The sequence below is a fragment of the Chrysemys picta genome, chromosome 5 (genome assembly GCF_011386835.1).
Source record: "Chrysemys picta bellii isolate R12L10 chromosome 5, ASM1138683v2, whole genome shotgun sequence".
Lineage (NCBI taxonomy): Eukaryota > Metazoa > Chordata > Testudines > Emydidae > Chrysemys > Chrysemys picta.
This window is the reverse complement of record NC_088795.1, coordinates 123468169-123480867: the sequence shown is the minus strand read 5'-3', so window position 1 is coordinate 123480867 and position 12699 is coordinate 123468169. Positions and strand designations below refer to the sequence as shown.

Sequence of the window (12699 nt, the reverse complement as noted above, 5' to 3'; positions counted from 1 at the left end):
ATGCCCATCTGGGGCAGCATTCAGAAAAAGAAAAAAGCAAAGGAAGCTTTTCTATCTAAGCAGGAAGGAGCTCTCCTGAGATACATAGACACAAATGTTCCTGTTGAGCCTTCCGGCCCCAGTGAGAATGTGAGTGGTGAGGAGGTGCCTGATCTTCCAGTTAGTCAGAGTGCAGGTGACCTGGCAGCTACTGCAGCATCCATATCTCCATCTCAAATGGATGTAACCATGCACATTCCTGAAGAAAAGTGTAGATCAGAGAAGAGTGTGGTGGAGGCGCAAGAAACAGCTGCTGCTGAGTTTAGTTCCTTATGTCTAGATGATCCAGGACTGTGGACCCACTTGAGCAGTAGCCTGAGGGACTTCCTTGTACTGCATGGACCACAGCAAGTGAAAAACTTCGTTCCCCAAAGACAATGAAAATAGAAGTTTCCATCCAACACATTACTGGCATGAAATCCCTAATGGTGACAAAGTGGAGAGGCCATGGCTTATGTACTTAAAAATCCAGAATGCTGCATACTGTTTTTGTTGCAAACTCTTCCAGTCTAATGTTCCAGCCACATTGGGTTCTACAGGAACAAAGGACTGGAAAAACCTGGCTAGAAATGTGGCATGCCATGAGAAGGCAGAAAATCACCAGAAAGCATTCCATAGGTGGAAAGAGCTTGAGATGAGACTAAGGTTAAAGGCCATCATAGATGATCAGCATCAAGAGAAGATTGCATCAGAGTCTCTTTACTGGCAAAATGTTCTGAAAAGGCTCATTGCCATTGTGAGAATGCTTGCTACCCAAAACCTAGGGTGAGGTTTTCAAATGAGGGATTTCAAAACGTTCGGAAGAGTGCACAGAAGTTGGTAGAGGAACTTCACACTGAAGCTATTTTCCCACCCATTCAAGAATTCAAGAGTCACCGAAGAAGACGACATTTTGATTACGAGGCACGGGATAATCCCATAAGAGACCCCAAACAACAATTCAAAGTTGAATTCTTTAACCAGGTGCTAGTTTGTGCAATACAGTCAGTTGAAGAACGTTTCATGCAGCTCAAGGAACACAGCAGTATATTTGGGATGTTGTATGATATTCCAAAACTCCTCGCTATACCTGAAGAAGACCTACACCAGCAATGCAGGGCACTAGAGACAGTGTTGACACATGATGACATGCACAATATTGATGCAAGTGATTTAGGTGATGAACTGAAAGCCCTTTCACGATACGTTTCAGCAGGATCAACTCCAAAGGCTGTTCTGGAATATATGTGCACAAATAAGATGACCATCCTCTTTCCAAATGCTTTTGTTGCTCTGCGCATACTTCTAGCACTTCCTGTAACAGTTGCCAGTGGATAACGCAGCTTCTCCAAGCTGAAGTTAATAAAAACACATCTACGCTCCACAATGACATAGGAGAGGCTGGTTGGCCTTGCAACCATCTCAATAGAGCATGAGCTGGCCCAGACTGTGGACCTTCAGCAGGAAGCAGTTCAAATCTTTGCAACCAAGAAGGCACGGAAAGCTCCACTTTGATTATTCAAAACGATAAAAATGCCAGTGTTTACTATGCAGACAAGAAAAGTTACATTTGCTGTTCAGGCGTTTGAAAGTTAAGTGTTACTTAAAATTTTTGAACAAGGCATTGTAAGTTGTTAGTTCTCCTTTTTTGTGGTAGGTAGCAGAGCAGTACCATGAGAGGAGTAGAACAGGAAGAAGGCAGAATTGAGACCTTTCAAAGTTTTGGCCCACGCGAGGGGGGATGGGGGTGTCATTTGAGCTCCCCACCTCAGGTACCAAAATGTTGTGGGCTGGCCTTGTCCAGGACTTCAATGTTTGGTATCTTGTCTGACCACTTGATTTTCAGATGAGATGCAGACAGCACATGTGAAAACACTCTAGTTGCCTCTAGTGCCTGCTATAGTGTCCATGTTGCACAGTTGTAAACAAGAGTACTTAACATGATTGCACAATAGAAACTAATCTTAGTGTGAAGTTGAATGTCATTCCACAAGTAGTGACAAAGTCAACCATAGGCAGAACTGGCTTTAGAAATGCATTGCATGATTTCATCATTGATCATGGCATTACGCAATAAAATGATGCCAAGATAGCAATTTTTTTCTACCACATTAAGTAGTGTGTCAGGAATTGCGATTTCAGGGACAGAATACATTTTTCCTGGAGCAGGCTGGTAAAGTACTTTGGTTTTCTTGGGGCTGATAGAGTCCAAATCACTTTACCAATCTAGAAAAGCAATTGACTAGATGCTGCAGATCTTTGATGCTACATGCTGTTGAGTGCACAGTCATTAGAGAAGAGGAACTCCCTAATGAGCAAGTCAGTCACTTTAGTGCAAGCATGTAGACACTGGAGATTGAAGATACTGCCATCTGTGCAGAATTGCATGTAAATACTTCAGTCACAGTCTTTGAAAGAATCTAGCACCATGGCACCAAAGAGAATGGTAAATAGCATAAGTGAGAGCACACAGCCTTGCTTAACACCATTCGTTACAAATACAATACAGAGTATTAGGATAAGTCTCAATTTTTTCCCCTCTGGTATCAAATTCCCAAAAAAGGACTCTGATACTGCAGTGATGGGCTCTAATCAGAACATATTTAGAATAAACATAGTATTTGCTTTTCACAAGAACTTTTTTTTTCACATGCATGTCTTTTGATATACTTTCTCTTAAATCCATTTCAAAATTGTAAATCACAAGATAAAAAACCAAGATAATTCTGCAGTATTAGCAAACATGATATATTTTTACTGCTTTGAGTACCAAAAGTATGAAACACTTATTTATATTTTTATAGACATATCCTAAACATAATGTTCACATAATAGGGCAGTTAGTTTTGGAGACTTCAAAGCTGAGCTCCTGCGGTTCCCATTGACTTCAGTGGGATTTGTGGGAGCTCTGTAGTTCTGAAAATCAGGCCATGTGGTTGGGGCGATAATTTTTGGTATAAAAGTCTGTAATTAAACAAGAGATCAGCTGCTATAAAATAGCTACAAAAGGAGCTTTGCAATATACTCTGATAGGAACACAGCTTAAAAATGAGAAATAATTTAAAACAAAGCTTTCTTGTGGGCTACTTAATCTGACCTTTGTTTTATTTTGGTGTTTGCTTTTTGCCTATATGGTAAAATACCGTTTTTTTTTTAGCTTTTAAAATCTTGTATTTTAATATGTGAACGCTCTGGTGCAATGTGAGTAAGAATGTGAGAGCATATACTGCTAAAAGAAATCCTTATAAATAATTTAAATTTTAACAATACCAGGACACTCTGGAGGAACAGCAATGTAAGAGAATTTCTCCAAGTAGTCTTCAGTTAACTACATTTAATATTTTAAATATAAACCATTATAATTTTCTTTAAACATCTTTTTAAAAATGCTTCCCAAATATTGCTGTCTAACTATATAATTCACCATATTTTGGGCAGAAGTAGTCAGTAAAACCTGGTGATTCCATTTCAGTATTGATGTTGGGAATATTGAATCTTACATGTCATTTTGTACCACTTTATATGCATATCTGAGTGTCATTGTTGTACATTTGAAAACTTCATATTCGGGACTTCACCCTTCTAGTATTGTCTATGGGGGGAAAAAACTGAACGCATAACTAAAGATGAATTATTACATGGAGAGCCTATAGTAGAGACTATTTGAATAGCTGTCTTGTTTGACTTTCCACCTTACTACTTCAAAATTATATGCTGAGTACATACTACTTTTTATGTACTTTTTAATTTAACAAAATATACCTGGCTTCCTCTATGCATACTATTAAAACTGTGGCGTATGCAGTGTGGAAGCCAAACTAATTTAGTTCTTGATTTTGCGCTGTGTTGAAACCAAGAACATGTTTGAATACAGATCTGTGTTGCTGTCTTATAAATACTTACGTATTATCAATCTAGGTTCTAACTTTTTTCTTGGTTTGATTTTTCCCTAGGACCCTTAAAATTCTGCTATGAATGGTGATTCCAGTGCAACGGTGGTGACTTCACCACCCCCAACAACAGCGCCTCACAAAGAAAGGTATTTTGATCGAGTTGATGAAAATAACCCCGAGTACTTGCGAGAGAGGAATATGGCTCCTGACTTGCGCCAAGATTTCAACATGATGGAACAAAAGAAGAGAGTCTCCATGATTCTGCAAAGCCCAGTAAGAAAATACCATATTTTCCCTCAGTGTTATATATTCTGATTTTGGTTACTTTGCACTGTGATACAGTACGTTCAACAGAAGTTGAGATGTTTAAGGCTACATGCCCCCACTGCCGCTACCCTTGCTACCGTGACTACACTGCTATTTATACTCATGCTAGCTTGGTGAGAACTAGCACGAGTATGAATACATGAGCAGGGGAATCACACCTCAACCTCATAGTGCAGATGTAGCCTAAGACTTACTTGATTTCCTTGCCTATGTAAGAGTGGTCTTTAGAGCATAATTTTCTAGTGTGGTGTCCAGTCGAGTTTCATTGTCCCAATTGATAGTGTCATCATTTTATTTGGGAGACAGTTCCACACTCTTCAGGAAGATGCTTTTCTGATACTCAGCTCAAATTTCTCCTTTACTTAATTAGATCTGTTTGCTCCTATTTGATCTTCCTTTTTCCATTGTAAATTCCTCCTTGCTTTTTAATGTTTTAAACCCAAATATTTGTAATTACTTCAACTCTTAATTGTTGTTTAGCCAAGATAGACATATTTTGCTCTTGTAACTTTTCCTCATATGTCATTACTTAGTGAAATATTCAGTAGATTTTTGATACCCTTTGTTTCCAGAAGGGAAGCCAGAGGATAAAGTGATTGATTTAAATTTGGTACTTAAATATGTGTCCTTGACTAAAATCTGCTCTTTGCTCAGATAGCTTTCTCTTCATTTGGCAGTTTCGTTTTTGCATAGCTAATGAGTGGGTTACAAGACTCACTTTTCATGAAATGTCTTCTCTGAGAAGAATTGGTATGCATGTTTTGTGATGTCATAATTAGGGTTGTCACCTTTCAGGTAGGCAGCAACCCTGTTGTATTGATCCCACCAGCTAATACCCCTATTTCAGTTTGTTCCCCCTTCCTGCAAGCTTTAGCTCTCTGCTTCATGTCTAATAGTCATACATATTGTATTATCCTTCTTCCTGATCAGGGGGAAATTGTTAGTTTGCAAGGGCTGATAAAACTCATGCCATTTGTAACTGCGGAGAGCAAAATTTTTAAGTGACAGAAACAGGCCCAATAAATCTGCCACCAGCTGACTTGGCGGGGGGGAGTGTGCAGTGTGTTTCCCTCTGAAGAGTGCTGAGAAGGGAAGGAATGTGTGAGGCTAGCAATCTGGTTGGTTATGGTTCTGCAATTTTGCGATGTTTAACAATATTCAATACTTTGTTGCTAGGCCTTTTGTGAAGAATTGGAATCCATGATCCAGGAACAGTTTAAGAAAGGAAAAAACCCAACAGGCTTGTTGGCTTTACAGCAGATTGCAGATTTCATGACAACAAATATACCAAATGTCTACCCAGCGGCACCACAAGGTGGAATGGCTGCATTAAACATGAGTGAGTGTACAGGGATCATTTGTGGTAAAGATGTGCCACAACTTGTAATGGGTACTTGAATTATTTTTAAGGAAGTTTTCAAATGAAGGTACAATGTTGTGAACAAGCTGAAATACCAGCCCATTTTGTTTGCAGAGATGCTGTAAAAATAAACGAACAAATCAGTTAAAGTAACTTGTAAATGCTGGAGTGATATAAAGAATAATTATTTGTGTATATTGTTTATATCAACAGTTCTGAAACAGTGACGCGGAACCCCAAAGTGGGTCGTGACCCGGTTTTAATGGGGTCACCAGGGCTGGCATTAGACTTGCTGGGGCCTGTGACTGAAGCCAAAAGTCCAAGCCCCACCACCCAGGGCCCTCAGGGCTTCAGCCTTGGGCGACGTGTCTCAGGTCACAGCCCCCACCCACCCAGGGCTGAAGCCCTCAAGCTTAGGCTTCACCCCTCCCATCCCCAAGAGGGCGGGCTTCGGCTTTGGCCCCGCTGCCCAGGGCGGAGGGGCTCTGTCTTCGGTCCTCCTTCCTGGGATCATGTAATAATTTTTGTTGTCAGAAGGGGATCGCAGTGCAATGAAGTTTGAGAACCCCTGGTTTATATTAAAGCCCTTTTAAATTAGACATGTTAATTGAAAAATACACTGTCACTAATAAATCTGCAATACAGCTGAATAGTGCTATCTGTATTTAACATATCTTTACCAAATGGGCAGTCCATGCAAAAATGAAATGCTCATTATCAGAGGTCTAGCTGGTGGAGGCTAGAAAGTATAATTTTTGACTTCTTTGGTTGTTCAATCAACTGTCAGCATTATAGAAACAGCTACAGTAAATGTGGCAGAATGTTGTTGGACATTAACTGAGATATTGAGCATATGATTTACATATACTTTTTCTTCTTCCTTTTCAGGTCTTGGCATGGTGACACCAGTGAATGACCTTAGAGGGTCAGATTCCATTGCTTATGAGAAAGGGGAGAAGTTATTGCGATGTAAATTAGCAGCTTTCTACAGACTAGCAGATCTCTTTGGGTGGTCTCAGCTTATTTACAATCATATAACAGTGAGTATTGGATCAACACATAGCTAAACAATTGTTCTATAGAGGGATATTTTCCACCTGTTTCCCACTCTCTTATTGATTGCAACAGAAGTGAAGTGGTATTGAAAACAGTATAATAGAGAAGAGATTCATCACGGCATGTCAAGAATTCAGAATAGAACAGCTTGGATGTCAGCCAGATTAGCTTGAATAGAGTCTTAAGAGACTGTACACCAAAGTCCTCATGATGAAACACATTTTTTGTTTTTTGTTTTTCAAAGGCTCAAGCATTTAATGTCTTAAGTGGAATGATTAATTTTTATTTACCATTCAGTAGGCAACTTCTTAGGGTTCTTTTTCAATATAATAAAATGTCTATTTTTGTTAATCATTTATTTAAATATTATTGAAAATTATGAAAATGCCTATAGTACAATAGTAACCCTTTCTGAGAATCAGAAACCCCTGGTACATTTGATCTTAGAACACTTAGCTTAACACACTCTGCCAGCTATCTTCATTGTGACTGAGTGAGTAATTACTGGCACTTATAATAATACTTGACAGAATGACTGGCAGCGCAGGGAGATTTCATGAGCCAGATGAGGGGCTAAAATGGGTGTCGTCATTAGAATCACAGCTGTAGTAGGAAATCTAGTCTATTGTCTTCATAACAGAGCTGAATTGTGTATGGATATTCCATATATGAAGTTGTTGTTCTGGCATATTACAGTGGCTGCCCTTAATTATTTTTCAGTTGGTTTAGATGACTAATGTTACTATTTAAATTAATAATGACATTTATTATTACTGATAAGTATTTTCTTGAGTATCTAAAATCAGTGGTGCGCACTTTGTAAAAACAAATAGCTTTTGCCCAGCCATGACACAACCAGTGAGGGTCATAAATAAGGGAAAAGGTTCATTGAAACGCAACAGTGATGCTAATAAGATCACGTAATTTCTTGTTAAAGAATATAAACATCTTGATGGTTCTGTTAACAATTTTTTTAATACCTCCCCCATCACTTTGGATAGGCGAGCTGACAGAATTGATACTGTAAGAGAGACTTGAATGAAGTAAAAGGGTGCCTTTCTAAGCATAAAGTTCATAAACATATCCATACCTTCTTTCATGGCTCAGAGTAGGTATAGAGGTAGGTATATAAAGACTGGCATCACTGGTAGAGTAGTGAGGACAAAGGCACATGAAAGGAGCTGCTGGCAAAGATGTAGGGTCTCTGAAACAAGGCTATAAGAAGTTTGGAGTTGATGCATAGTGCAGTGGGGAGCCGGTGAGGTAGCTGACATTGGTACGAAAGATGATTTTGACAGCAGCATTTTGGATGGACTGTAGAGGGCAAGGTTAGCATCAAAAGGTCCCAAGAGAGATTGCAGTATTCAAGGCAAGAGTTGATTCTGACATGGAAGAATGATTTGGCAATAAGCATAGAAAGAAATTTTTAGAAATGTGATTAAAAAGCAACAGTTCATCTTCAATGCCTAGATGGAAGGTGAAAAGGAGAGGGAAGGGTTAAATTTTAACCACTCTCCATCCACCCTTCCCCCCATCCTCAAGTTATGAGGAGGATGGTAGTATTATCAACCCTAATGAAAAACGGGCTAGCAGACTGGATTGAAGTGAGAAGCTTCTTGGTTGTGGCCATGTCAAGCTTGAGGTGACAGTGAGCCATCCAAGCTGATGTGCCTCAGTATAAGGAATGATGATAAAACTGTAGTAAAACTATCGAAGGCAAAATTGGCAAGTGTATAAGGGAAATAATGCCAGTGTAAAAATACTAATTGGGTACTTTATTGCAGTAATTAAATACATTTCAGATGGATGTACAAGCACGGTATGGGAGACGTGAATTTAAATGGTCAGTTAACCCCTTAGCTGCATGTGTTTTGTGACATCATTTCTCAAGCTATGAGGCTCACCTCCCAGAGGAGTCATCCACCTCTTCCAGGGAAGAAACCAAACAAGCCTTTTTTCTCCCTTAATTGCTTTTTGACTTAGGGTGTCTTTGCCAATTTCTGTTTTTACTGAGTATTAAATTAAAAGGAAATATTGGAAAGGAAAAATAATCAGGCTGCCTGTTAGTAAGTTAGGGTTTGGTTTTTTTGTTGTTGTTTTTAAAGAACTGTTTAGAAAGAGATTTCTTCAGGCCACTTTTGAAGATGTCTTCCTCGGGTTAGGCCTGGCAGTAATTTAGTAGAGGAGTATCGTGATAATGTGTGAAGAATGTTACGTTTTTGAAGCAGTATGTGTTCAGTACCATCATGCAAGTGTTTTTCTGAACATAATTAAAATAAGCATCCATTTGCTATTGATTGAGTGGAAATAGCTATACAAGCTACTAATTGACAAATGATCTGCAATGATAAGTAATAGTCATGGTGTTAAAGACAGCATTAAGACACTCCATTATGTGCACCAGTGGACTATTACTACATACCTTGTGTGTAAAAGAATTTTTATATATGATCTTCTATGTTGACAGTTATCTAAAATAACCTCTTCCCTCTAAAGTTAGAGAAGGAAAACTAGTCTCACTATGACCCTCCTCTCCATTTGCCTTTCCATGAAAGATTCCTTTGTGTGGGATAACTTTCTTCCCTTAGTTCCACCAAGTGAAACTGATATATGACACCTCACTTTTAGTGACTTGAGTTAGAAATGCCAATTGAAAAGAGTCAGATTTTTGTTGAATATAAATCTGGTGATATTGTAGATTGGCATTCATATAGCTCTGACCCTTAAAAAGAAAAAAGTACAAATTTTCTTAAAAATCTGAAATGGGCCAAATAGCCTCACTTACTACTCTTATTCTATTTCTGTAGCAAGCATCTTACTATGTCAGGGAACTCTCCACTAGCAAAGATCTGGCAAAGGCAGCTCCACCACCTGTTGTGTCAGCCATCCACCCACAAATCCCCTTGTATAAAGGGGGAGGCAGGACCCTATTGGGGGCATTCTAGGGGCCGAGCATAGGCAGGAGGAGGAAGAGTGGCAGAGTAGAGCTTTGCTACACCCAATCTTCCACTAACATAAATTAGGGCCGCCCCGTGCAGCCCTAACTTGACCTAAGGCCAGGCAGCTGTGAATCAGGGAGTTGGAGAATCAAGCCCCGTTTCAAAAGCCCCATATGGGAGATACAAATATAGTAATAAAAATATTTACAAGCAAGAATTGTCCAGAAGGCGTTGAGTATATATATATCCCTTTAATAAATCTTTAGAATATTATAAGCAGTAGTTACCAGTCATATCAAGGGCTCAGTCTAATGGAAAATAAAGACATTACAGGAGAATCTCAGAGTTATAAACACTTTGGGAATGGAGATTGTTCATAACTCTGAAATGTTCGTAGCTCTGAACAAAACATTATGATTGTTCTTTCAAAAGTTTACAACTGAACATTGATTTAATACATCTTTGAAACTTTTCTATGCAGAAGAAAAATGCTGCTTTTAACCATCTTAATTTAAATGAAACAAGCACAGAAACAGTTTCCTACATTGTCAAATCTTTTTTTAAACTTCCCTTTATTTTTTTAGTAGCTTGTTTAACACAGTACTGTACTGTATTTATTTTGTTTGGTTGGGCTTTTTGGTCTCTGCTGCTGCCTGATTGCATATTTCTGGTACCAGATGAGCTGTGTGGTTGAACGGTCAGTTCGTAACTCTGGTGTTCATAACTCTGAGGTTCTACTGTATTTCTTTCCTGATAGTTGTCCAAAGTGGACCCGTCAAACTGGACAGTTGCTCTCATTTTGTTGTGGAATGAACGTATAAGACTTAACAGGGTTGGTGGGCATCCTGTCTTTTCTAGTATTGCAAACAGACCTGTTCTGCTGACTGTGTCAAATGCTTTGGTTAGGTTCACAAAGGCGATATACAATGGTTTTGCTCTCTGCACTTTTCTTGGAGTGGATGCAGAGAAAATATCATGTCTGTGTTCTTGCCCCTACACTTTTTTGAATCTTCTTCTCGGTACTCTTGAACTGTGCGTTTAAGGACATGAATGATGGAGCGTATCTCCACACAAGATCAGCTGGGAAACTCTTCAACCTGTTCCAACTTCAGTCAAAGACCAAAAAGATGCTAATAAGGGAACTTCTATTCACGGATGATGATGCCCTCGTAGCCCACAATAAAGATGTACTACAAGAACTCATGGACCACCTTTCAAGTGCCTGTCAGGCATTTGCTCTCACCATCAGCATCAAGAAAATGGTTGTATTAGGGTAGGGGGTTCCACAAGATCCTTCAATTACCTTAAATGCAAACCAGCTAAATTTAGTCCAAAAGTTCAGCTACTTAGGTTTACAAAAAGCAACAGAGGGTCCTGTGGCACCTTTAAGACTAACAGAAGTATTGGGAGCATAAGCTTTCGTGGGTAAGAACCTCACTTCATCTGAAGAAGTGAGGTTCTTACCCACGAAAGCTTATGCTCCCAATACTTCTGTTAGTCTTAAAGGTGCCACAGGACCCTCTGTTGCTTTTTACAGATTCAGACTAACATGGCTACCCCTCTGATACTTAGGCCTAGTCTTCACTTACCGGCTGGTCCAGCGGCACGCCATCGATGTTCTGTGATCGATTTATCGATAAATCGATCCCGGATCGATCCCGGAAGTGCTCACAGTCGGCGCCGGTACTCCAGCTCGCCGAGAGGAGTACGCGGCGTCGACGGGGGGAGACTTCCTGCCGCGTCTGGACCGCGGTAAGTCCGGACTAAGGTACTTCGAATTCAGCTACGTTATTAACGTAGCTGAATTTGCGTACATTAGTCCGAAGTCCGGACTAAGTGGGGACCAGGCCTGAGGGTACGTCTATACCCAGCCGCTAGTTCGGCGGCTGGCAATCGAAGTTCTGGGTTCGACTTATCGCGTCTTGTCTGGATGCGATAAGTCGAACCCGAAAGTGCTCGCCGTCGACTGCGGTACTCCAGCTAGACGAGAGGAGTACCGCGGAGTCGACGGGGGAGCCTGCCTGCCACGTGTGGACCGAGGTAAGATCGAACTAAGGTACTTCGAACTTCAGCTACGTTATTCACGTAGCTGAAGTTGCGTACCTTAGTTCGATTTGGGGGGTTAGTGTAGACCAAGCCTTAGGTTCTACAGTGACCACTACCTCTCACTGGATGAAGAACTAAATGTTTGCATTGAAAAGGCTACACCACCTTTAGCAGACTAACTAAAAGAGCATGGAACAACTCAAAGCTTACCATCAAGACCAAAATGCTAGTGTACCAAGCTTGCATCATCTGCACACTCATGAATGGTGGGGAAACATGGACAGCTTATGCTCATCAGGAGAAAAGGATAAACAGTTTCCACCTACGTTGTTTACGCCTCGTACTCAACACCAAATGGCAGTATAAAGTCACCAACGCAGAGGTTCTTCAAAGGATAAATTTACCAAGTGTGACAGCCCTGCGCAAGCAAAGACAACTGCACTGGCTGGGTCATCTGAGGTTGGAAGATGGACGCATACCCAAAGACGTGCTATATGGGGAGCTATCAGAGGGAACAAGAACAACAGGACGTCCCAAGCTTTGCTATAAAGACACATGCAAGTGAGCTATGAAGGAATTTGGAATTGATCCTGACCAATGGGAAATCTTGGCAAGTGATCGTAACAAGTGGCACCATCATCTCCATCAGAGTATCAAAGTCCATGACAGGAGCTGGCTCCTATAGCTTGAAGAGAAAACAGCCCGTAGGAAGCAAGCAGCTCCCATCTGAGATATGTACATTTGCAATAACTGCCAAAGATCATGCAAATCTCGGATTGGTCTATTCAGTCACATGAGACACTGCAAACCATCTACATCATAGGCTGCAATTCCCACCGTCTCTTTCAGACTAAAGGATGCCCACAAGTCTTTCCTGATAACAACTAGTAACTAGCTTGAGGGGGAAAAAGCACTATATCTAAATAGTTTGATTATAAATGTTGAAATGCTATCAATATACATAACAAAACTATCAATTTGAACCATAAAAGGTAGCAAAGAAAGCTTTCCTCATAGTGCCTGACTCAAAAATCAGTGTTTGCAATTCAATTTTCTCCTT

General features: G+C 40.2%; 1 protein-coding gene across 50 annotated transcripts in view; it reads left to right on the top strand.

Moving 5' to 3' along the window:
• Nucleotides 1-12699, top strand: part of ADD1 (adducin 1) — a 115303-nt gene that overhangs the window by 51917 nt on the left and 50687 nt on the right. For all 50 annotated transcript variants that reach the window (XM_065598310.1, XM_065598318.1, XM_065598323.1 and 47 more), the window contains 3 exons: nt 3972-4184; nt 5415-5577; nt 6487-6638. In XM_065598310.1, coding sequence (XP_065454382.1) covers nt 3990-4184; nt 5415-5577; nt 6487-6638 — 510 coding nt within the window. In that variant the 5' untranslated portion in view covers nt 3972-3989. The remainder of the gene's footprint in view (nt 1-3971; nt 4185-5414; nt 5578-6486; nt 6639-12699) is intronic.